General features: G+C 39.8%; 1 protein-coding gene across 3 annotated transcripts in view; it reads left to right on the top strand.

The window, feature by feature from the left end:
• The window catches only part of PRELID2 (PRELI domain containing 2), a 119,005-nt gene that overhangs the window by 59,025 nt on the left and 33,107 nt on the right, over window positions 1-26,873 (top strand). For all 3 annotated transcript variants that reach the window (XR_009547042.1, XM_060180325.1, XM_007533955.3), the window contains one exon: window positions 3,572-3,677. Coding sequence is in view for 2 of the 3 variants with exons in the window: in XM_060180325.1 (XP_060036308.1) it covers window positions 3,572-3,677 (106 nt within the window). In the remaining variant the exon portion in view is untranslated. The remainder of the gene's footprint in view (window positions 1-3,571; window positions 3,678-26,873) is intronic.

The following is a 26,873-nucleotide window of genomic DNA, read 5'->3' as shown; positions in this document are numbered from 1 at the left end:
CTCTTTATTAAATACTGGATATTTTTAAATAACTCACACCCTTTCATGCATTTTCTGTCACTTCACTCCTTCTGCTTTGGTCTGTTTGCCTTGATTTTGTTTCTTTGATTAGATGATGATGATTATAATATGAGAAAGAAAGGAGAGAGAGAACCAGATGCCACAAATAGAATTCAGGACCTCATATTTGAGAAAACAACATTTACCCACTGTGCCACTTTCTGGGCCACATTTTTAAATTTTATTTATAAAATGGAAATACTGGCAAGACTATTGGATAAGAGAGGTACATTTCCACACAATTCCCACCACCAGAACTCCGAATCCTATCCACTCCCTTGATAGCTTTCCTATTCTTTAACCCTCTGGAAGTATAGACCCAGGATCATTGTGGGGTGCAGAAGGTGGAAGGCCTGGCTTCTTTAATTGCTTCCCTGCTGAACATGGACATTGGCAGGTCGATCCATACTCCCAGCCTGTCTCTCTCTTTCCCTAGTGGGGCAGAACTCTGGACAAATGGGGTTCCAGGGTACATTGGTGGGGTTGTCTACCTAGGGAAGGTGTCACGGTACCTTAGTGTCATAGTAGCATCTGCAGCTTGGTGACTGAAAAGCGCTAAGATTTAAAGCAGAACAAATTGTTAAATAATCAGGAACCTAAAGGCAAGAATATTGCAGATGAGATTTGGGAGAGACAGAAATTTAGAGGAAAGGTGAGATAAAGAGGGAGAAAGACAGACACCTACAGTGCTGCTTCACCACTTGTGAAGCTTTCCCCCTGTAGGTGGGACTGGGGTCTCGAATATCTCTCTTAAATCCAGGGGGATTTTTTAAAAATTACTTGTTGGGGAGGGAGGGGTGGAGAGAACCAGAGAGAGCCTCACTCTGGCACAGGCAATTCTGAGGATTGAACTCTGGACCTCACCCCATATTTCAAGGTTCAACATATTATTCACTGTGCCAACCCCTGGGGCTGCTTTGTCATTTATATATTATTTCTTTGTTTTCAATATTGCTGCCAGGGTTATTTTATTTTTTAAATTTTTATTTATAAAAAGGAAACACTGACAAAAACCATGGGAAAAGAGGGGTACAGCTCCTCACAGTTCCCACCACCAGAACTCCATATACCATCCCCTCCCTTGATAGCTTCCCTGCTCTTTATCCCTTTGGGAGTATAGACCCAGGGTGCAAAGGTGGAACGTCTGGCTTCTGTAATTGCTTCCCGGCTGAACATGGGCGTTGGCAGGTCGATCCATACTCCCAGCATGTCTCTCTCTGTACCTATGAGGGCGGAGCTCTGGGGAGGCGGAGCTCCAGGACACATTGGTGGGGTCCTCTGCCCAGGGAAGTCCAGTTTGCTGTCAGGGTTGTTAGTGGGACTCAGTGCCTCCATGAAGAATCCACCACTGGAGGCAGCCATTTTTTTTCCCTACTTTTTTCCCCTTTCTTTTGATAAGATGGAGAAAAATTGAGAGAGAATTAGAAGGGGGAGGCAGGCACCTGCAGCACTGTTTTGTCACTTATGAGGATTCCTCTTGCAGGTGTGGATGTGGACTTGAATCTGGGTCTTGGCTCTTTGTAACTTGTGCACTCTGCTAGATGTGCTGCTGCCTGCTCCCTGACATCACTTTCAGTTGTTACTCAAATTTCTTTTATGAAATGGAAATAATTAATACGGGCAGAACTTTAATTAAGGTACCAACATCCACTCTGCCTCACCATTTTCAATCTATTCTTTCCGATCAAAGATTTTAAAAGTTAAAAATAAAAAAAGAATTTAAAAAGTCATTCCGGGTGTCTGGCTTTCCTGTCTCTCTGTTTGTCTCTTTCTCTAGTGATAACGTCTTACATGCAGTGAATGTTGTATTTTAGGAACTGAGCTCTATATTCCTTCTATGTAGTAGTAAACATTTACTTCTCTCAGTACTTGTAAAAGAAAGATACTATCATCAGTCCCATTTTACATGTATGTAAACTGACTTAAGAGAGTCTGAGTAATTTAGTCAGCATGATACAACTGAGAATTAATTGTATGGGACACAAGTTAAAAAGTTATTTTTCAGCATAAAAAGATAAAATAATATTTTAATATAGTCATTTTAATCAAATAGAATAATATGTTAGAGACACGATATGAAACTAGAACCATTTTATTGTGGAATCAATTCTAAGTATAACTGGGATTTCTTTATTTTTACAATTGCTATAGTTAGATTTCAAATATGTACTTTCCCCCAGCTTTATTTAAATGTGTTGACTTATGACACTGTGCAAGTTTGAAGTGTACAGCTTTTATTTATTTTTTTTACTTCCATATAAATATTAGCACAGTTAATGTATCTATCATGTGACATAGAACTATTATTTCTGTTGGGGAAACAGATTTTAAAAAAGACTTTTAGCCACTTAAGAAAAGTAGTTATTTAATTTGTATAAGATGTTGCTTATATAAACTGTAAATCTTTTTAACAAAATCTTTTGTAACAAGCAGTTAATGACTTATGGTTATTTTGTGTTCATTATGATTTTTTATCACTTTATTGGGGGTTTGATTACAGTACTGTTGTTGGCACATGGGTACAGTTTCTCATCGCCCTATGATAGGTGTCTATAAACACTCTTCCCCCACCCCCCAGCTCAGGTCTTTTTCCACCATCATGCACCAAGATTCAACTCTCTGTCCTCCTCCTTCCTCTCCCCAGTCCTTTGCTTTAGTGAAGTACACCACAGTCAGTCCAAGGTTCATTTGTGTTCCCCCTTTTGTCCTTGTTTCTAAAGTTCTGCCTATGAGTGAGATCAGCTGGTAATTATCTTTATCTTTTTTTCTTATCTTACTTAACATAATTCTTTCAAGTTCTACCCAGAATGAAGCAAAGGAGAGGACTTCATCATTTTTGAAGCTGAGTAGTACTCCATTGAGTACCACAATTTTCTTAGGCAATCATTTGCTATTGGGCATTTGGGTTACTTCCAAGTTTGGGCTATTACAAATTGTGCTGCTATGAACGTAAATGTACATAGATTTCTTTGGATAGGTGTTTTTCTTCAATTGAATACATTCCCAGGAGAGAAATTACTAGATCCGAGACTATGTCCATTTCTAGTGTTCTAAGGAACCTGCGGACTATTTTCTACAAAAGTTGGATCAATTTCCATTCCCACTAGCAATATTCAAGTGTTCTTCTTGCCCTATGTCCTCACCAATACTCGTTTCTGCCCTTGAGAATGTATGTAATTTTCACAAGTGTGAAGTGGTATCTGATTATTGTCTTTACTTGCATTTCTATGATTACTAGAGCATTTTTTCATGTCTTTTAGCCCTTTGGCTCTTTCCTCTGGTTAATATTCTGTCCCTTGTTCTCTCCCTATTTTTTTTATGTTTTTTTTTTTTTTTCATTACTGAGTTTACTATCACCATGAAGGGAACCATCACCAAAACAGAAAGAAACCTGACAGAATGGGAGATGAACATAACACATGTTCATTATGATTGACAACTAATCTCTATAGTCTAACTATCCAAACACAGAATGGCGTGCATCAAAGATAGTTATTTTTGTCTTTTACAGGACTGATTTCATTCAAAGAGGCAAAATTTCAATCACAGGGGCTGGCTTTCTCAACTGCATCTTGGAAACCTTTGCCAGCACATTCTTAAGACAGGGAGCCCAGAAGGTAAGCTGTTTCCACTGGTGAACTGACATTAACAAACCCTGGAGGGCCAAGGTGGGTAACTGAACTTTAGAACATAGGGATTATATGCAGTAAGTTCCAGGTTTAATCCCTGGTACAGCAGAATGGTCCTCTGGTCTGTCTAATAAAAATAAAAATAATAATAAAAATTGAAAGAGGGATGAAGAAATAGCTCATTTGGTAGGGAGTATGATTTTCTGAGTGCACAATCCAGGTTCAAGCCCCAGCACTACCTGAAAAGTGCATGGCACTAGAGGAAGCTCCATCACTGTGATGATGATGATGATGATGATGATGATGATGATGATTATTATTCTGCTTTCTTGCCCTCACAGCATCTCCCTGTCTCTCTCTCTCTTTATTTCGCTATTTGAATGGGAAAATGACCTTAGAGTGGGGAAATTGCGTGTGCATGAGACCCAGATTACACACATAGACACACACACACACACACACACAGACACACTAATGAAAGACAAAATGAAGTGAAATCATGAAGACTTCCACCAAGATCAGAATAAGACATATAGAGAAAATAGTTAAACAAATATATGCAGAATAGCTAACCTCACTAATTATTTCATAAATCCAAATCAAAGTAAAATTTAAGTGCCATTTCTGGCCCATTAAAAATATGCTAACAGCAGGCCAGGTGGTGGCACATTCGGTTAAGCACACATAGTATGAAATGTGAAGCCCAGGGACCTGCTCAAGGACCCCAGTTTGAGCCCCTGGATCCCCTCATGTGGGGGGGGCTCACCTCACAAGTAGTGAAGCAGGTCTGCAGGTGTTTTTATTTCTCCCCTTTCTAGCCCCCCATTTCTCTTTGTCATAGCCAATGAAATGAAGAGAAAAAAAAAAAAAGGCTGCCAGGTGCAGACACTGAGTCCCAGCCATAACCCTGGAGGCAAGAAAAAAAAAGTCAGCAAATAATATGTGATACTAAGGAAAATGCTTGTAGTCCCAATTAAGAGAAATAATCAGAGTGAATTATTATAGAATAAAATATGTTGACACCTATGTAATAAATGATAATAGCTAATATTTATTGAAGAGTTGCTATATATTATTTACTATAAAAAGAATTTTTACTTATCTAATTTAACTTTTTCTGACTTTTGAAGTAGTTGTTATTATTGCCCAGATATTACAGATGAGAAAGTCACAGAGATGAATAACTCCTGATTGTCTGTTCTTAAGGTTTTAAAGACTTATACTCATGATCCCAAGACAACTTGGTATGCTTCTAAATTCCTATGAACCCTGTTTTAAGTAGAGATAGTTCTGTTTTTAATCAGTTTTATATGATACCTGACACATGCTATTTTTTCTTTCATTTATTTATTTATTCATTCATTTTTAAAAATTATTATTATTATTATTTCTTGCCCTCACAGCATCTTTTAAGGAGGAACTGGGTTAGACTTCTCAGAGCTTTTCTGGGTCGTGGACACTTGTTCTCATTTTGTAGGTCTAGGTTCAAAAGTGAGCTTAAAGCATGATGTGTTAATTTGCGAGGCTGAGTTTATGAGAATTTGGTACTTTTATATTGTTGAGATTGATGGTGTGCTCTTGTCTCAAGTTAACACACATCTAAAATGGACCAGTTTGATAGTTGGACTTGAATGGAGTAGTTAGTTGAGTTTTAGGAAGGTCTGGTGTGACTTCAGACATTATTGCAGACTTCTTGCTATGTTGTAAAATATGTGGCTATAAAAAAAAATCCCATGTACTGCACAATTAGACTCTACACATTAAGAGACTGAGGAGACAAATAATATATTGGCAAGTTTCTGACTAGGCTGATTTATTGTACATTGTTTAAACTGAATTAGCAAACTTTTTCTATGGTGATTCAGATAGTTTATTTGTGACTTTGGGCCAAGAAGTAAATTTGAGATATTACGTAGGTTCTTTATTATGAGACAAAATATTTCTACAGATTTCACTGACAAAATTAAAAAAATATCATAATGTAAATTTGGTGCCTCTTTGTTGGTAATAAGTCATTTCTTAACAGTTATAGTGGTGGGGAGATAATGTTTAGCAGGATTGGTATTCAAAGTTAGTGTCTTCTGTCGTAAAATTTGTAAATGTTCATTTGCAGAAACCATTTTTTTTTTTTTAGATTCAATATCTTTTTTAAATTTTTTTAATTTCTTTATTGGGGAATTAATGTTTTACATTCGACAGTAAATACAATAGTTTGTACATGAATAACATTTCTCAGTTTTCCATATAACAATACAATCCCCCACTAGGTCCTCTGAAGGACCTGTATTCTTCCCCCCCCCAACCCCAGAGTCTTTTATTTTGGTGCATTACGCCAATTCCAGTTCAGGTTCTACTTGTGTTTGCTCTTTGCAGAAACCATTCTTATCTCATGTATTATAAAAACATAAGCGGTAGGCTGGATCTGGTCTGTGAACTAGAGTTCACAGCCTCCAAGTTTAGACACACAAATACTATTTGATTAGCACATGAGGACTTATATTTGACCTGTCCATTAATTTGAATTAATTAATGACTTTTTACCAGACTACATTTTTATATATCCTGATTCTATAGGATGTATAAAAATGGATGTTATGACTCCTGTTTCATTGTTAGAAGTATATTAAAGAGATATGTGGTTGATCCCTTGCCTGAAAATGGGTGGTGGGGTGGGTGGGTGTGTACTTCCAAAATTTTTTCACTTGGGCTTGCGGTGGAGAGGAAATCCTAATCTTGTTTCTCTCTAATTCATGAAACCTTAGACAGTGTCTAGTGCCTTTAAATGGAAATAGTAGAAAGGAGATAGACTGCATAATGTTGGCTTCTAATGAGTATTACCTAGACGTTGTCAAGTGACTTTAATTTTTTAAAATTAATGGATTCGAGGGATTCTTCTTTATTGTAACTATATTCAGGAGTTTAAAAGTTTTTTTAAAGTTAACTTTTACTTTCTCTGAATTTACTTTTATATATTTTTCTAAAAAGGCTTAGCCTAATTAGTCAGCTTTTCAAGTTTTGAAGCCACTTGTGTTTAAGTGCTTTTCACCTTTTGTCCAAATGGTGATGCTTTCCAGCATCAACCTGACTTGCTAATACCCTTCACAGCTGAGCCTGCATAAATGGCTTCTGAGGAAGTTGCCATGAGAGGTTGTCTTCGATATCTTTTTTTTCTTCTTGAAAAAGCAAAATTACATGCTGAAAAATGCATGTACCCTGTGCTTGATCATATATAACAACCCACAAAATAAAATCACCAGGTATCAACCCACCAATTAAAATCACTTGTGGATGGTGCCTCTAAGAGCTTACTCAATTGGTTTTCCCTTCACTTCTCTGAGGTGACTTTCAGTTCAGGTGTTTTTCTGATACCAATGCTAGTTTTTCACACATCATTGGGACTCCACTTTCTTCATTAGATTCATATGGGAAAGAGAGGGACGTCAACAAATACATGTTTGAAACAGAGCAGTTCTGAACTTAAAGCACACACAGCTCAAGTATGTGTGTATATATGTTTGTTTTACCAGAGCCTTGCTCAGCAAAAGCTTATGATAGCACTGGAGATTGATCTTGGGATTTATGGTGTCTCAGGTGTGAGGAATAAACCTAACAAAAGAAGTGAAAGATTTTTTTGTTGAAAACTATGAGGTTAAAAAAAAATTGAGTCACTATTCATGGAAATAGAAAAAGATACAAAGCAGTAGAAATCTATTCCATGTTCATGGTTTGGAAGAATTAACATCTTCAAATTAAATATCCTACCCAGAGCCATATACAAATTTAATGCAATACACATCAAGATCCCACCAATTTTTTTTAATAGAACAAAAGCTACAAAATGTTATCTGGAACTAGAAAATAACTAGAATCACCAAAACAGTGAAGAAAAATGAACAGAACTGAATGAAGGCTTCACACTCCCAGATCTAAAACTATAATATAGGGACATTGTAATCAAAACTGCTTGGTACTGGAACAAAAATAGATACAGTGGAATACAATTGAAAGCACAGAAATAAGCTCCCACACCTATGGACATCTAATTTTTGATAAGAGAGCTCTGTTAAATGGGGAAAGGAGAGTTTCTTCAACAAACAGTGTCAGGCTGCGCTGCAGAGAAGAGAGAGAAGAGATCCAGAGCGAAGAGGGAACACAAATCTTTATTCGCCTGGGCACCTCAGAGTTGGGTGAGAGCGCAGTGGTTTGGGCCACGAGGAGGTAGCAAAAATGGCCGCCTCCTGCTACGTGCAGCACCGTATCTTGTGTCCGTTTGCCTAAGTGAAAAACGGGCAAGAGAGATGAGGGGCGGAAGAAGGGCTTTATAGGGCAACAACCAGGAGTGACGTGTCGGGACAGGATTGTTAGAAAAACAATATCACTGCGAGAATATCAGCGGCTAGTGGCAAAGCCTGAGGAGACAGCTTGGCAGATGTGACTGCATCTGCACAATTCCCTAGCATCTCCCCCTTTTCCTTTATATCTAATGGACACAGTATAGGAAATATAGAGTGGAGCAGGCTTAAATGTTTTTAAGGAATGCCGTGCTCAGGTGGGAAAATGTAGGCTGTTTTTGTAGGGGAGGGAAGACTTACATGGCTGCCAACCTTGTGAGATTCATGTGTCCCTCCCCCCCCGTGCTTAACCCCTCTTTAGAGAGAGAGACTTACCTGGAGGGACTCATCTCATAGGTTAAGCTCTGCCAGGCTCCACCATCTCCTCACAATTTTTTTTTTACATCTTTTTTTATCTTTTTATCTAGTCCTCACATTAAGATAGTTTAATGTCTGTAAAAGATTCTGTATGTGACAGAGGAATAGTAGTGTAGGGGTGAGCAGAAACCTTTTGGGCGTAAACCTGATGCTATAACAAAACAGGAAGGGACAAGTAGGGGTGCAGTAAGAGCCAGTGTGATGCCAACGGGAGGCTTGGTGAGCAAAGGGGCATTTCCTGTCTCTGGGGATGTCCCTTGCCTCTGGGGCAGGGCTTAGTAATGAGGTGGAGGCATCTGCCTCTGGGGGCATCTCCACAGAAGAGATCCAAAAGTCCGAGAAACACATGAAAAAATTCTCCAAGTCTCTGATTGTCAGAGAAATGCAAATAAAGACAACAATGAGATATCACTTCACTCCTGTGAGAATGTCATACATCAGAAAAGGTACCAGCAGAAAATGCTGGAGGGGGTGTGGGGTCAAAGGAACCCTCCTACACTGCTGGTGGGAATGTCAATTGGTCCAGCCTCTGTGGAGAACAGTCTGGAGAACTCACAGAAGGCTAGAAATGGACCTACCCTATGATCCTGCAATTCCTCTCCTGGGGATATATCCTAAAGAACCCAACACATCCATCCAAAAAGATCTGTGTACACAAATGTTCTTAGCAGCACAATTTGTAATAGCCAAAACCTGGAAGCAACCCAGGTGTCCAACAACAGATGAGTGGCTGAGCAAGTTGTGGTATATATACACAATGGAATACTACTCAACTATAAAAAATGGTGACTTCACTGTTTTCAGCTGATCTTGGATGGAACTTGAAAAATTGATGTTAAGTGAAATAAGTCAGAAACGGAAGGATGAATATGGGATGATCTCACTCTCAGGCAGAAGTTGAAAAACAAGATCAGAAGAAAAAAAAACTATCTTTTTAAATTTTATCTATTTTAAAGTCTATCGTGTCAGATATGAGAATAGCTGTTCCTGCCCCTTTTTGTGGGCCATTGGCTTGTATGATAGTTTTCCATCCTTTCACTTTAAGTATGTGTTTGTCTTGTTGAGTTAGGTGGGTTTCCTGTAGACAGCATATTGTTGGGTTGTATTTTTTGATCCATCTTCCTACTCTGTGTCTTTTAGTAGGTGAATTCAGGCCATTGACATTTATTGATATCAAAGATTGAAGATATTTTAACGCCATTCTTATAGAGTTTTAGAGTGTTTTCAGATATTACCTATTTATGGTGGACTGACTGTTTATAGAAGACCTTTCAGAACTTCTTTCAGGGCAGGTTTGGTAATAGTTGATTCCTTCAACTGTTGCTTGTCTGAGAAGGTTTTGATGCCTCCATCCAGTCTGAATGACAGTCTAGCAGGATATAGTATTCTTGGTTGAAAGCCTTTCTCACTGAGCACTCGATAGATATCTTGCCATTCTTTTCTGGCGTATAGTGTTTGTGTGGCGTATAGTCTGCTGCTAATCTTATGGGTTTTCCTCTGTAGATGAGTCTTTGTTTTTCTCTTGCAGCCTTCAGTATACTTTATCCTTATTCCTTTCCATTCTGAATATGTTGTGTCTTGGTGTCTTTAAGTCTGGGTTAAGTCTGTTTGGGACCCTCTGGGCTTCTTGAATCTTTACGTCTTTGATGTTGTCTAGACTAGAGAAGTTTTCAGCTATTATGTCCTGAAGAATGCTTTCTTCACCTCCCTCTCTTTCTTCCTCTGGTAAGCCAATAATGCGTATATTGTTTCTTTTGAAGTCATCCCATAGGACTCTGTTGTTGTTTTCGTCATCTCTTAATCTCTTTTTGAGGTCTCTTCTTTTTTAGTTGTCTCTAATTCGTCCTCGATCTTGCTAATTCTGTCTTCAGCCTCATTGATTCTATTCTTTCTGCCCTCTACTGTTTTCTGGAGTTTATCTATTTTGTTACCCTGTTCTGATACTGTTTTAACTTGTTCAGCTAGTTGTGTTCTTAGCTCACCTATTTCAGCTTTCAGCTCTCTAATAACCTTGAGATAGTTAGTGTTTTCTTCCAGAGTCTCATTTGTTGTTCCTGTATTTCTGGTTACAATTATTTCAAACTCTTTACTCACTCCTGTGATTATTTCCCTAGCTAGTGTTTGGATGTTGAACTCGTTATTTTGTTCTTCACCCTTTGGGGGGCTTTTAGGTGGACACTTGTCCTGGTTTGTTTCTCCATTATTTCTTCTTGTTGGTTTAACCATTTTACATATTATGTTATGAGTTCCCTCTCTCAGTATTTTTCAAATTACTGATCACTATTGCCTGGATTGACTTGTGTCTAAGGTAATTAAAGGGTTCCCAGTGGTGGAAGTTAACAGTTGTTTCAATAGTATTTTGATCCCTGAGTTGGAACTCAGTGGTTTAAAAGCCTCTATTTCTTTTTCTTCCCTGTAGGCTATGGGAGCCTGAGGGCTTTTAAACTACAAGTAGGCTTCTTGGCTTAATCACTTACTGCTGATCAAGAGATAAAGCAGGGTGTGGCAGAGATACTCCAGTGGTTATGCAAAGAGACTTTCACAGCCCCACCGCTATGCCACCAAGGTATAGGTCTTCTCCTGAGTTTCCTGGCTATATCTCTGTCCCCTGGTGTCCCTCCCTGCCACTGCTCCAGACTCTGAGGGCAGTAGCAATGGAGAACCAGAGTTGTACTTGGTGAGTCTCTGGGGAGTCCTCTCCTCCCCTCAGCTGTCCCCTTTTTGGTGGAACAGACTGGAGGTGGTGTCTCAACTGACAAACTACCAGACTGTTACCAGCCACTTAATCTCTCCCTAGGCTCCTCTCTGTCACCAGCCACATGTGTGTGGGTTCCTGTAGTCGCTGCAGTCCTGTCTTGTTTCGGTCCCAGGTGCTCTCCTTTGGTATTCCTAGTTGATCCAGGAGAGGAGAGGAGAGGAGAGGAGAGAAAGAGATCTCAGACATATAAATTTTATAGGCCTCTTCAGTGACACAGATCCAATTACAAGGAAGACAAAAATAAATAAATAAATAAATAAATAAAATAAGCCAATTGTACTACATCATACCGAAAAGCTTTTGCGTGGCAAAAGAAACCACCACCCAATCAAAGAGATACATTATAGAATGATCTTTTTTTTTTCCTCCAGGATTATTGCTGGGCCTCAGTGCCTGCACTATGAATCCACTGCTCCTGGAGGCAGTTTTTTCCCTTTTTGTTGCCCTTGTTGTTTATCATTGTTGATGTTCTTCTTATTGTTGTTGATGTTGGATATTACATAGAAAAATTGAGATAAGAGGGGAAGACAGAGAGGGAGAGAGAAAGATAGACACCTGCAGACCTGCTTCACTGCTTGTGAAGCCACCCCCTTGCAGGTGGGGGCTGGAGTTCAAACCTTGAGTGGGTCCTTGTGCTTACTGTCATGTGCGCTTAACCCAGTGCACTACCCATGGCCCCCAGAATGATCTTCACTCACTAAACAGAAGATCTTTTTAAAAAATTAATTAATTAATTTATTTTATTTTATTTTTTAACTTTAATTTATTTGATAGGACAGAGAAAATTTAGAAGGAAAAGAGATAGTGAGGGAGGGAGACAGAGAGACACCTGCAGACCTGGTTCACTGTGTGTGAAGCCTTCTCCCTTCAAGTAGAGACCAGGGGTTTGAACCCATGTTCTTGAAGATTGTAATGTGTGCATTTAACTATGTGTCCCATCACCCAGTCTCTGGGAAAGATCTTTACATGTCATATATCAGACAAAATAATAACTAAAATATATAAAGAGCTCATCAGACTCAGCAACAACAACAAAAATGACCCCATTTAAAAGTGCAGAGAGGATATGAACAGAATAGTCACCAAAGAAGAGATCTAAAAGGTTAACAGACATATGAAAAAAATGCTCCAAGTGATTGATGGTCAAAGAAATACAAATAAAAACAACGAGATACCATTTCACTCCTGTGAGAATGTCATACATCGAAAAAGATAGTAACAACGAATGCTGGAAAGGTTGTGGTGGGTGCAAAGGAACCCTCCTGCACTGCTGGTAGTAATGTAAATTGGTCCAACCCCTGGAGAACTCTTAGGCTAGAAGTGGACCTACCCTATGACCTGGAAATTCCTTTCCTGGGGATATATTTTAAAGAATAAAACACATCCATCTAGGGTCAGGTGGTGGTACACCTGGTTGAGTGCATGTTACATTACGCAAGGACCTGGGTTCAGACCCCCACCTGCATGGGGGAAACTTCACGGGTGGGTGGTGAAGCAGTGCTGCAGGTGTCTCTCTGTCTTTCTCCTTTTCTATCTCCCCTGTCCTCTCAATTTCTGGCTGTCTCTATCCAATAAGCAAATAAAGACAATGAAAAATTTTTTAAAAATCCATCCAAAAAGATTTGTGTATACCTATGTTCATAGGTATACATATTGACAGGTATACATATTTATAGGTATTCATATTCATACATATTCATAGGTGTACATATTCATACATATTCATAGGTATACATGTTTATGGTAGCACAATTTGTAATAGCCCAAACTTGGAAGCAACCTAGGTGTCCAGCAACAGATGAGTGTCTAAGAATATTGTGGTATATATGAAATACTACTCAGCTATTAAGAATGGTGAATTCACCCTATTTCATTTTAGGTAGAGCTTGAAGGAATCATGTTAAGTGAGATAAGCCAGATAGAGAAAGATGCATATGGGATAATCTCACTCATGAACAGAAGTTGAGAAACAAGAACAGAAAGGGGAAACACAAAGTACAAATTGGACTGGGTTCAGTGTATTGCACCAAAGTAAAGGACTCTGGAGGGTGTGGGGAACTTTCAGGTCCTGGTACATGATGGTGGAGGAAGATCTAGGCTGGGAGTGAGACAGTTTTGCAGAAAACTGAGAAATTTTACATATGTACCATCAACTCAATTTACTATAAACCACTAATCTCCCTAGTAAAAATTAAAACAAAAAAGTCTGTTGCATAAATCCCTATGATATTTCCCCAGCCCAATGATGTCTTTCTTTTTTTTTCTTTTTCTTAAATTTTTTATTTATGAAAAGGAAACATTGACTAAACCATAGGATAAGAGGAGTACAACTCCACACAGTTCCCACCACCAGAACTCTGTATCCCCTCCCCTCTCCTGATAGCTTTCCTATTCTTTAACCCTCTGGGAGTATGGACCCAAGGTCATTGTGAGATGCAGAAGGTTGAAGGTCTGACTTCTGTAATTGCTTCCCCCATGAACATGGGCATTGACTGGTCAATCCATACTCCCAGCCTGCTTCTCTCTTTCCCTAGTGGGGCAAGCCTCTGGGGAAGCAGAGTTCCAGGACATATTGGTGGGGTTGTCTGTCCAGGGAAGTCTGGTCGGCATCCTACTAGCATCTGGAACCTGGTGGTTGACAAGAGAGTTAACATACAAAGCCAAACAAATTGTTGACCAATCATGGACTTAAAGTCTGGAATAGTGCAGATGAAGAGTTGGGAGGGGTCCTCCATTTTGCAGATAGCTAGTAGGTATATTTTGTTATATTCCAAAGGGCCTGTGGCTATACTAGTTTTTTTTTTTTTTTCCTTTTTCTTTTTGCCCCTGAGCCTGAAATCTGATATGCATGTGGATCCAAGTTTTTGTCCTGGGAGATGATGTCATGGCTGGGAAAAGGACCAGAAAGCTGGATTAGGGAAGAGAGTGGCTTCCTAATATGGGAAAGGGATATAAATATTGTTGACTGTGAACCCCATCGATTTGAGCTGATCCGGGGCTCATATTCAGCTTAGGCGCCTATGTGACCTCTGCATCCTTGTAGATCTGAGTTCACATTCTGTGGTCATGAGTAATCCCAAGTTTATTCATCCCCAAAATGAGAATTTGAATACATTCCCATAGAAAGGTGTGAAAGCTAGGCTTGAAAACTTGTAGTAAATTGAACACAATTCATACATACATATTTTAAGAATTAGAATGTATCTTAAGGATAGATTTCTTTATTATACTTTCTTGCTATGTTTGCATGTTTGTGACACCTCCCCCCATTACATTTATAAGCACACACTGTAAGCTAGACTGTAAGCTCATACCCACACTTTGGATATGACTGTGCTAGAGCCAAGCAGAAATATGATAGAGAATAAGAGTGGATATTCTGCACTGAATAGAAAGCATAACCACAGTGTATAAACACTTGCCAGTGCTGAGGATTGACTGAGCTCTCTACTTGATGTTCAGTGCTCAGGACTATCATCAGTGCTGAGAAGTTTATCAATATAACTGATGCTTATAAGAACTTATTAGATTCTTTTTTTTAGATCTTTTAGAAAATTATCTTTATTTATTTATTAGATAGAGACAACTAGAAATCGAGAAGGTAGGGGGTTATAAAGGGGAGACACAGAGAGACACCTGCAGCCCTGCTTAGCCACTGGAAAAGCTTTCCCCCCTGCAGGTGGGGACTGGGGCTCAAACCCCAGTCCTTGCACATTTTGTTATGTGCGCTTAACCAGTTGCGCCACCACCTGGACCCAGAACTTACTAGATTCTAAGCCATACGTTACTTTATCTACTTTTCTAAGCATCTAAGCATTATGAGATAAAAACTACTATTTCTGTTTTATACATAGGAAACTAAAGTCTTAGGTGGCAAAGTAATTTTCTCAAGGCTACAGAATTAGTGAGCAGTGAACCTGATTGGTGGCACTAGAAAGCCTGCTATAAGGTGCTTTTCTCTGTTTGAGAGGCACTCATCCATCTCTCGACTCTTGTCTCTACCATGATTTCATGTTTTGGTAGACAACTGTGACACCAGTAGCCAAGAAAATGGGCTGGTGGGGGCCAGGCAATGATGCACTTGGTTAAGTGCACATATCACCATGCACAAGGATCCAAGTTTGAGCCCCTGCTCCCCAATTGCAGAGAGGATGCATCATGACAGGTGAAGCAGGTCTGTAGGTATCTGTCTGTCTCTCACTTTCTATCTCTTATCTCTATCTCCTCCCCTCTCAATTTCTCTCTGTCCTGTCAAATAAAAATAAAATAGAAAAGGATAGAAAGAGGGAGAAAGGAAGCAAGATAAGGAAGGAAGGAAGAAAGGAAAGAAGGAAGGAAGGGAGGAAAACATGGGCTGGGAGTGCTGAAGAATTTCCACAGACAAGTAGCATGCTGGATGACAAGTACATTGTAGGGAAATTGTGAGGCATGGTTGAGCATGATGTGGGACCTCCTATTGAAAAGTGGGAGTCTGGATGGCACAACCTTTTCTCTAAGTCTCTCTCTTCCATGAGATTGAGCATGGAGGAAAACAACCACCAGAAAAAGTCTCCTCTGAAAGCCTCCCTGCTTCACAAAAGACTCTACATGCAGCCCATCCTTGTTCTCAAACCATTTGGTTTGTTTACTCAGAAGTTAATAGAAGTCCATCTTCTTTGGCCCACACATCATTGTTCTGCTCTGTCAAACTATAACCAAGATCATTCTCCTTACTTCTCCACCTACTCCTGTTCTTTTAATCTTACATGATCCATCTCCTCTCTTAAGGCTCCTCTCTGTGTGCTAGTTACTGATAACCCTACTTCCTTCATTCCTTTGATCAACTAAACTCCTTGTTCAACATTTACTAGGAATGCTCTGACCTTTTCTCAACCCCTATTTCTCTTTGTCCCTCTTCTCCCAAACCATATATGGAATGGATAACTTACTTCCTCCTACAACCCCTTATAAACCCTACTTTTCTGTTCAGTAAACAGATTTTTCATGAAACATTCTCCTAGTGATCTCTGGTTACGTCTCTAGCTATGAAAACAGGGAGAGATCCAGTTGGCTAACTCCTACTGCCCCAGAACATTCTTTTTTTTTTTCCTCCAGGGTTATTGCTGGGCTCGGTGCCTGCACCATGAATCCACCGCTCGTGGAGGCCATTTTTCCCCCTTTTTGTTGCCCTAGTTGTTGCAGCCTCGTTGCAGTTATTATTGCCATTGCTTTGTTGTTGGATAGGACAGAGAGAAATGGAGCGAGGAGGGGAAGACAGAGAGAGAGGGGAGAGAAAGATAGACACCTGCAGACCTGCTTCACCGCTTGTGAAGCGACTCCCCTGCAGGTGGGGAGCCGGGGGCTCGAACCGGGATTCTTACGCTGGTCCCTGTGCTTTGCGCCACGTGCGCTTAACCCACTGCGCCACCGCCCGACTCCCTCCCCAGAACATTCTTTCTGGGCCCCCACATCTGGTGCACAACAGAGTGGGTAAGCCAGGAGTTTGTGCCCAGGAAGAGGCCTCATCACACAAAGAGTCCGACAGTACATATTTTGACATTTCTTGAGAAAAGTAAAAATATTCCAAGGGAAAATCAGAGGGCTGGAAAAATAACTCACCTGGTAGGACACATGCTGAATTATGCTCATGGCCTGGGTTCAAGCCTCAGCATCACATGGGAATGCTGTGGCACTTGGGCGGGGGGGCTTCGGTGTTAGCTGTGCTGTCTCTTCCTCTCTTTATGCCCCTCTCTTTGTCTTGTTCTATATTTGAAATTAGACAGATGAGTAAGTCTGCTAAGGGTGGTGGAACTGTGCATGTGTGGGACTTAGATGCCACAAACAAAAAACAGAGAAGAGCTAAAGGAAAACAGAACTTGGAAACAGAAAGTCTGAGATGAAAATCTTCCATGTACATTTCTCTAGTTTAGGGGAATGACTGTGAAGCAGAGCATGGAGGAACCCAGGCTAGAGTCAAGTCTCATCCTGAGAGAAATTCTGTGGGTAGGCATGGCTCTCTAGCTATGGGAAGGCACCCCTTCCTTCACTGGTGTGTCTCATTCTGTTTTCCATCACCGCTCAAGGGATTTTGTTAGGCACCCTTTCCATGAAATTTTGATATCATAGTCATATTAGTGATCTGTAGTGTATTATTTCTTTGCTTTACACATTAAAAAAATGTACTTTTTACTCCAGAGGACATATTTTCATCTCTCTTTGAGACTGTGCCCCATTGAGCAAGCATTCTTTATACCACAATGGGGAGAACGGTCTTTGGGTTATTATTATTATTATTATACCTGTGTCTTTAAAAACAACTGCACTACTGGTTCTCTTAGCCTTACCCTTCTCCCCGACCCCCAAAAGTCTTGAAATTCTGATCCTAAATCTAAATAAGTTTTTGTTGAATCTTCTTGTGGCTCTTAAACACCCCCTACTTCACTTTTCTGAATGAAGCTCCAAAGATAACATGGGTGATTGACAATCTTGTCATGTAAGTGTTCTTTTTCAGCCCAATTGTCAGTTGTTAGAATTGACTAGAAGTGCTGTGGAATATGGAGCTCTCAGTATGCACTTGCTTGATTTTTCTTGTTGTTGTTAGTTTGTGAAATACATTTTTGATATGTGATAAAATAATTTGTTATTTCAGACATTCTCTCTTGTCAAGTTCTCATTATTAGCCTTATCATTATTCTTACTGTGTTGATTGGGGGATTGAAACAGGCAGGGATCGAATGCAATAGCACATAAAATATTTGCCACTGAGGTGATGTGGGCAAGTCAAATGATTTGGACACTGATTTGAAGTAGATTTGGCTTTGGCATGCTAAAGCAAAAGAGATCTGAACAGGCTGCTTTTTTAGGGTGGATGCTGATTTTAGCCTTAAATCCATTTTAATAGTGGAAGATAGAAGCCACTGCACTGGTGTATATGCTTACCTAGTATATACATATAAGGTCTCTTTGATACACACTGGGGATTGAAAATAATTAGAAGTTGATGAGAGTCAGATGTACCCTTACTACCTCACTGCTAACTTATAAAAAAAAGTTCTGCAATACATGCAGTTACTTATTTATTTTTTTGTGGGCAGACACAAAATAGTGGTCTGTAAGATTGATTCTTTGTCCTTGACCAATTGCACAGAAAGTTCACTGAAGGTAGAGCTGACAAAATTCTTAAGGCAAGATTCAGGTATTTGCAGATATTATTAGGCAGCCAGAACCTTTGGATGCAGCAACTGGCCAGAGCATAAACTATGGGTGCCACCCCTTAAGCCCATTAGTAAAGGGCCTAGTATATAGTTTTGCATCTTGATCTTGCACGCTTGAGTTTTGTGGAGTTTTGTGGGGCTACGTGTAAGCTTGATAGAGCTTAGGGAGAACTCCCCATCCTTGGATGGAGGTCTGAGAAGATACCCTCTTGTCAGCCTCTCTCAACCGAGGTGAGCAAAGGGGAGAAGCTCAGACTTAGTTCTTTCCTTCTTGACTCTCAGGCCCATGAAACCTCACTGCCTCTCTTCATTAATACAGGCCACATGGCCCCTGCCTTAAGGTTCATTTACTCAAAGTTCACCTCACCTTCTGATCACAGAGGAGAACACACCTTATCATACACTCCTAGCAGTGCCCTTTGATGTCCTTAATTTGCTTATCTTCTATTTTGCCTTAACTGGTTCAACCCCTCTCTTCCCCTCAAACGCCTTTGGGTAATTAAATGCCTGCATCTGGAGACTAATTATCTTGACCTTTATGTATCTGCATCAGTTCTTGTCATACCAGCCCCCTACCATAGGGGCAAGCTGACCTTTAAGAAACCTGTAATTTCTGACATATTTGAATAATGTTTTTTGTTTGGTTTTCTACTGAAACTTTGCCCACCTGCTAATAAGCGAGATCTGAGATCTGAGCATGCTGCAGTCTCCCCGGTGTCTTTACTTCGTGTCATCCCTTGAGCGAGCGAGAAAGAACTGGTCTGTTACCTTTCTCCTGGAGATCACCCCACCAGAAAGCTGACAGAGTTTGTCTCTAGAATTTCTCCATAATTCTTGTATCTGAAGTCTCACTAATTAAATTAATGAGAGTGCATTTATGTCAGATACTATGCTAATTGGAAAACTACCCATTTCACCTGTGAAAATTCTAGTTTCAGCATTACTTAATGCTAATTATCAGAGTCTTTGGAGTACTCAAGAATAAAGGTAACTCAATTTTCAGGAATGTGAAGTGGTTGATGTGTTGATGTGAATGATTGTAATCAATCTCTAGAGTGTGTCATCTACATTAGAACAATTGGCTGGACCTGGTATATAACTTGCACTTGCACAGACTTATTTGGGTGCACTTAGGCTGCATGTGCTGAAATATTTTGGGGAAAATTGCATGACAATCCTATACAGATATCTAGCAAATTGAAAGCCTTTTATGTTGTACCTCTCTAAGGTTGACAGGGGTTTGACTGTGTGTTTAACATTATACAGCTTTGGAGAGGTGCTCCCTGTCAATGCTCTGGTTTTCTTACTTCCCACATGGTACATTTCACATCTTGAACTTCCAGTTTGTCATCTCTAAAATGGAATGATAATTGTTCTACTTCACAAGGTTATTTTAAGGATTAAGTGAGGGCACATATGTGAAATTTATCTGACACATAACAAAACTTCACTTATTATTAAGCTGTAATGTTCTCTGCTAAGGCAGAAAAGGAAAAAACACAAAGTGAGATTTGGATTGGGTGTGGTTTCTTGCACCAGAACAAAGGACTCTGGAGAAGGAAAGGGTAGAGAGAGTGGGGGGGGAGGGTGTAAGTTACTCATTAAATCCCATGGGAATATTACCATGAATTCTGGTTTTAACAACTTATATCTAGCACTATTAATAACAGTAGCTGCCTGCTTTTTAGTTACTTCCCTCCCTGTCAGCCCAGCTCATCCTGTTGTTATCCCCAGAGTTTCATTCCATAAAATGTAGCCTTTGCAGTGACAGTGTCTCAGTAGAAATGAGTATTCTGTGAGTGGTACCGTTTTTGTTCCTTCTGCTGCGTTTAAATCAGTGTCTTAACCTTTATCATGGAATTTAGGAATCTGAAATCCCTCAATGGCTCATTTGAATTCATTGGGGCTGTGTAAGGTTGTTGGAAAAGTCATGATGTAGTTTTCCACGCTTTTCTATGAAAATGTGTCATGACTTTTCCAACAGCCCAATAATAGTCTTTGCTCAGAGATAAAGCTCTTGAGAATCCCTTTAAGAAGCTAGCTGAAATCCTGGGATGTTACCTTCTAGGAAACTAGGCAAAACTTGGGAAGTTAAGCTCTTACCTGAAGTGATAGAATGTGAATTTCTGAGCTGTCAGTGTGTTGGTGCTATTCTTTGCATAGTGATTGCTCTGTCTCTACACAGTGCACAGAGTCCAGGAACCAGGATATCTGGGCTCTGGTCTTGCCTTCTCTGTGTTCCAGTGACCACATTGCTTGAGCAAATTGCTCTGAACTACACAATCTTTTTTTTTCTTTTCAATTTTTTAAAATAAAATCAGCTATTGGGTTAAGTAGGTCATTTTCAATTCTGACATTGTATGACTTTTTTTTTTTTAGCTTTGCTACTTCCCCCCCTCAGTATGTATCTACCAAGATTTATCTAGTTTGTTTGACAAATAGCTAATACTTGATTTGTATGCAGGTTCTAAAACTATGTATAGATCCATGAGCATCAGAGAGAACCCATTTAAGGAGCAGATGATCAAGGCTTGAGGTGACATTAAATATTTTAAAAGAAGAAATAAATGGTCTGGAAAATAACTGACCTCATGGAGTATCTACCTTACCATGCATGAGGCCTTGGGTCTGAGAAAACCCTAGCTCCACATGGGTACAGTACAGCATCAGAGGAAATTCCACAAGTGGTGAAGCAATGCTTAGTATCTCTTTTCTCTCTGAAATAAAAAGAATGAAAAGTTGACCTGGAAGTGATAAATTATGCAGGCTATAGGCCCCAGTACCTCAAAGAGAGAGAGGGAGAGAGAGAAAGAGAAAGGAAAAGATTTTATAAAATACTAGTTATCAAGAGAGGCTGGTATACATGTGTTAGGGTTGTTATACTTTCATTTTTAATCTTCTATCCATGAGCTAGATAAACTGCATATTCAAAGATTCATGTCTTCTAAGTATTGGTCCCCAATAGATATGGTAACTCATATTTACTCCATAACATCTGTACACAGAGACTATTTTGAAAACTCAGAAGAAAGCCAGAAATTACATTAGCAGCTATAATTTATTGAGTATTTCATGAACCAGCACCCCAACATTTTATGAGCAATGAATTCCTTTTTAAATTTTATTTATTTTTTAATTTTTATTTATAAAAAGGGAACATTGACAAAACCATAGGATAAGAGGGGTACAACTTCACACAATTCCCACCACCAGAACTCCTTATCCCATTCCTGCCCCTGAGAGCTTTCCTATTCTTTAACCCTCTGGGAGTATGGACCCAAGGTCTTTGTGGGATGCAGAAGGTTGAAGGTCTGCCTTCTGTAATTGCTTCCCTGATGAACATGGCATTGACAGGTCTATTCATACTCCCAGCCATACTCTTTCCCTAGTGGAGAAGGGCTCTGGGGAAGTGGAGCTCCAGGACACATTGGTGGGGTTGTCTGTCCAGGGAAGTCTGGTTGGCATGTTGCTAGCATCTGGAACCTGGTGGTTGACAAAAGAGTTAAGATACAAAGCCAAACAAATTGTTGACCAATCATGGACCTAAGGGTTGGAATAGTGCAGATGAAGAGTTGGGGGGTCCTCCAACTCTTGGGCATATTTTAATTAAATTCCAAAGGACCTGTGGCTATACTAGTGTTTTTTTGGTTTTTTTTTTTTTTTTCCTTTTTCTTTTTGCCCCTGAGCCTGAAATCTGATATGCATGTGGATCCAAGTTATTGTCTGGAGAGATGATGTCATGGCTGGGAAAAGGACCAGAAAGCTGGATCAAGGAAGAGGGTAGCTCCCTAATAAGGGAAAAGGGTATTATAAATATTGTTGACTGTAAACCCCATCGATTTGAGCTGATCTGGGGCCCATAATTAGCTGAGGAACCTATGTGACCTCTGCATCCCTGTAGATCTGAGCTCACATTCTGTGGTCATGAGTAGGAACATTCCATGCTACCCCAATATCAACCCATCTTCCTCAGGTGTAGCCTAGGGTATGTTGTCCAGCCTCCCTTCAGAGAATGGAACATTCTCTACCATTGTTGATCCACGTTGAGGGCAAGGTCCTATGGGGACCCACAAAGGGGTCTATTGTGATGTTCATGATAGAAATGACCAGTAACAATGGAGAGAGGGATTTATTTGAGGTCTAGGCCCATTAAGTCTGTTTGGGAATCTCAGGACTCCCCGAATAGGGCCCCAGCTGATGGGGTGGCCTGTTAGTAACTAAAGAGTCATCATTAAAGTATGCCAGTCTTTTGCCCTTGCTTTGATAAGTTTAGCTTTGGAGTGGGTGAGAGAACTGTAATAGGAAGTAGGTGAGGAGGGTATCTAAGTCTAAGTAGACACTATTTCATTATGAACTTGATACTGACTCACTACAGACTATTGTGTACTTTTGCTTTCAGGTATATATTTTGCCCTAATTTATGGATACATGTGAACATATGCTCTATCTTTGGCACCTGGTCTATATCTAGGTTTTGGGACTTTGTTAGGAAGTGAACCTCCTGGAATGGAACTAGAGAATACCATGAAAGGAAAGGTCTCACCTGAGTCATGAGGGTGAAGGGTTGGCATTCCATGCCTGAGGTCTCTGGACATAGTATGAAGTGAAGCATGCTGAGGTGATTCTCGTTGCATTATTAGGTTGGGATCGTCGAATGCAATACCATTTGGTATGAACTGAGAGTAGCATGCAGGAAAGTGAGTCCCACCCTTGAGGTTCTAGGGCTGGAGGAAATATAGGCTCTATAGTGGAAGCGGGAGGTTCCTGCTATCTTAGGGTTCAAGAAGACAATAGCTAGTTATTGCTATAATCACATTGTTTGGCAATTGGGTTAATGTTGAAAAATCCCTGTGTTAGGATTTGCTGTATCATACACACCATCACCATATTTTATGTCCTTTGACATTATTTGTATATAGCTATACCACTGGTTGCTTCTATTCTCCCTGGACTAAGCTTTTAAGAGAGTCAACGTATCAAAGACTCAGCCTATGTATTAAAAAGACTCAGTCTGTGCTTTAAAAAGTTTGAGACATTCAATCAGTTTTTTCTCCTCTCATATTACTTAAATAGTGATTTATATGACTACAGATTAATAGGAGTGTAAATAAACACCATTCCCACCACCAAAAGACTGTGTCCCATCCCCTTCATCCCCCATAAAGCTGAACATCTACCCTCACCCTCAGCCCAGGGTTTTTACTTTGGTGCCCTACTATGAATTCTTTTTTTTTTTTTTAATTGCCATGACCATTATCACTAGGGCTCAGTGTCTGCACAACGAATCCATTGCTCCTGACACTCCTGCTGATTTCTTTCTTTTTTTTTTTTTATTAGACAGGACAGAGAGAAATTACAAGGGAAAAGAGGAAGATAGACGAGAGGAAACACTTGCAGTACTGCTTCACCAAGTGTGAAGCTTCTCCCTTGAAGGTGGGGAATGGGGCCTGACTGTGCATGATAATGTGTATACTCAACTGGATACGCCACCACATGATCCACATAGGCTGTGAATTCTTCCATAATACTCTGAAAAAAAGACTGCTGTTATTCCCACTTCACAGAAGAGGAAGTGGAGTTACGTAGGATGAACTGCTTGCACTGAGTCATCAGTCAGTAGGTAGCAAATTCCAGATGATCAGGCCTCAAAACTACTCTCTTAACTGCTATGTCCTTTGACTCCCTGACATGAAGAGCTTGGATGAGAAGACAAATGTATGCCTGATCTCAGTCAGTAGTGAATATGACTTTGATGTAGACCTATTCAGAACATAGAGGAGATGCTCTTATCTCCATAACACAATAATACTTGCTTTCTTGATGCTCTGTACTCTCACTCCCAGCCCATTATCTTTGGAGATCTGGGAACCTGTTCTTCTTACTGTTCTGGATAGGATTTTCAATCAGCCAGTTACCTTTCTTATTCTCTTGTATTAAATTCAAAGACAAGGAGAAAGTAGGAATTTGTGGCTACCATAAATCTTCACTTACCTCATATAAACCTAAGGCAGACATTGAACTGAAAACTGAAAAGGCTCTGGCCAAACTCCATTGAAATACCAGAACAATGAAGGCTGTGTCTGCAGATTGTTTGGACTAAGTGCATTTGAGGCTCAGATCTTTTGTGGATCAGCTATGTTGAAGAATTGGGCTTGGATTCAGCTTGGCTCTTTGTGCTAAAATAAGGCTCTTAGTTTGTCAAATAAGGCCAGGGAATTAGAATTCCGACACTCTAGATGAAGGCTGAAACAATTCTGAGTAGAGCAACTTGAATTGCAAAGGTGATTTCATCTCTTAAAGGCACACTTAGTAATTACACTTCAGCTGTGTGTTCAAGCTCTGCAGCTTGCTAATTAAATGCTCCTCCACTTCTCTTTAGGTGTTCAGGTGTTCCCTTTGATCATTCTTCTTCCTCTGTGGGAATTTCTTGTTCTGTCTCCCAATCTGTGGTAGCATTTCATCTCTTGCTGAAAGATCTCTTTGACAGCATCAACCCTTCCTGGGACTTGATGCATCAGACAGAATACCAGGAAGGTGATGTGGATAAGGCTAGAGTTGTGTCTTAAACAGAAAAGAAGCTGGTGTCTCATGAAATAGGGATATTTCTTTTTTTTAATTTATCTTTTTTTTACTTTAAAAATTTTTATTTATAAAATGGAAATATTTACAAGACTATAGGATAAGAGGGAAGGGGTACAATTCAACACAATTCCCACCACCAGAACTCTATATCCCATCCCCTCCCCTGATAGCTTTCCTATTTTTTTTTTTAAATTTATTTATAAAAAGGAAACACTGACAAAAAACATAGGATAAGAGGGGTATAACTCCACACAATTTCCACCACCAGAACTCCATATCCCATTCCCTTTCTTGGAAGCTTTCCTATTCTTTAACCCTCTGGGAGTATGGACCCAGGGTCATTATGGGGTGCAGAAGGTGGAAGGTCTGAAATGGAAATATTGACAAAGCCATAGGATAAGAGGGGTACAATTCCCACCACCAGAACTCTGTATCCCCTCCCCTCTCTTGGAAGCTTTCCTATTCTTTATCCCTCTGGGAGTAAGGACCCAGGATCACTGGGGTGCAGAAGATAGAAGGTCTGACTTCTAATTGCTTCTCCGCTGAACATGGGTGTAGGCAGGTCGATCCATAGTCCCAGCCTGTCTGAAATAGGGATATTTCTTTGTCATTTTCAATTTCTTTGGATGGAATCCTGTTTCTCCTTGGGGTTTGACTCCTTATTCCTGGCCTAGTTTTCTTCCTTAGATTATAGCTAACCTGTTTTCCTTTTTTTCTCTGACTTTGTTCCTTTGTCCCCTCCCCTCTTTTTTTTTTTTCTTTCCTTGCCTCTAGAGTTATTGCTGGGGCTCAGTACCTACAAGACTTTGCCATTCCCCATTCCCGGTGGCCATTTTTTCCTTGATAAAGGATAAGAGAAGGAGAGAGAGTAGGATAAAAAGATAGAGAAGAGGAAAAAACCTGCAATACTGTTCTACTGCTCAAAAGTGTCCCCCTGCTAGTGGGGCTTGGAGCTTGAGCCAGGTCCTCACTCAGGATAACATGTATGTTCTACCAGGCTGCCCACACTGAATTTCTTTGGTAAAGGAAAGTAGTGGGGATTTTTGTTTGTTTGTTTTGGGAGTTAATTAACTCTCTTGTTGGTACCCAGTTTAAGAATTAGAAAGCTGTAATTAAACATTTTCCTCATCAGTGGCTTTTGGTAGCAATGTGGCTTTGTTGCTTTTAAAGACATTAACATTTGTTAAAGCTCACTGGTTTCTCTATTCTCTGTAGCTCTTGATATGTTTGACATAACTAATAATTTTAAAAATCATTGCACCCCCCAGACTGTCTTTAAACAGACATTACAGGGAAAAAAATTGGACAGTCACTACTTGCACACAAATATGTTTGTTTTTAAATTTTTATTAGTGATTTAATAATGATTAGCAAGATTTTAAGATAACAGGGGTACAATTCTGTACAGTTCCCACCACCAGTGTTCCATGTCCCATCCCCTCCCTTTCTGGGAGTATGGACCAAAGTTTTTTTTTTTTTTTTTTGCAGTGCAGAAGGTGGACAGTTTGGCTTCTATAATTGCTTGCTTCTCCACAAATATGTTTTACTGATAGTTCCAGCAGATCCATTTATATTCTTTTGTCCTAACCCTCTGATCAGCTGTGTGACCCTGGGCAAGACACTTTATTTCCCAGGTCTTATTTTCCTCATTTGTAAAATGAGGGTTAAAAGTGAATCAACATCTCAAAATACCTGCAAGGGATAAATGAATCACATTCGTAAAACTCTTAGGACAGGACTTGGTACATAGTAAATGATCACTTGTTATTTAAAAAGGAAACATGCAAGGAAGTTATAAGCATAAACTGTTTTTTCCCATTATGACATTATTGATAACTGCTTAGTGTTTATGAGGAACCTTTTTAAATCTCATTGCCCTCTTGTCATAGGGTATGTATAACTTTAACTTCTTTTTTATTTCTGGGTAAAATAGGAAAAAATA

Source organism: Erinaceus europaeus, chromosome 2, assembly GCF_950295315.1.
Source record: "Erinaceus europaeus chromosome 2, mEriEur2.1, whole genome shotgun sequence".
NCBI lineage: Eukaryota > Metazoa > Chordata > Mammalia > Eulipotyphla > Erinaceidae > Erinaceus > Erinaceus europaeus.
Note: the sequence above shows the minus strand (reverse complement) of the source record. Positions and strands in the feature narration are given on the sequence as shown.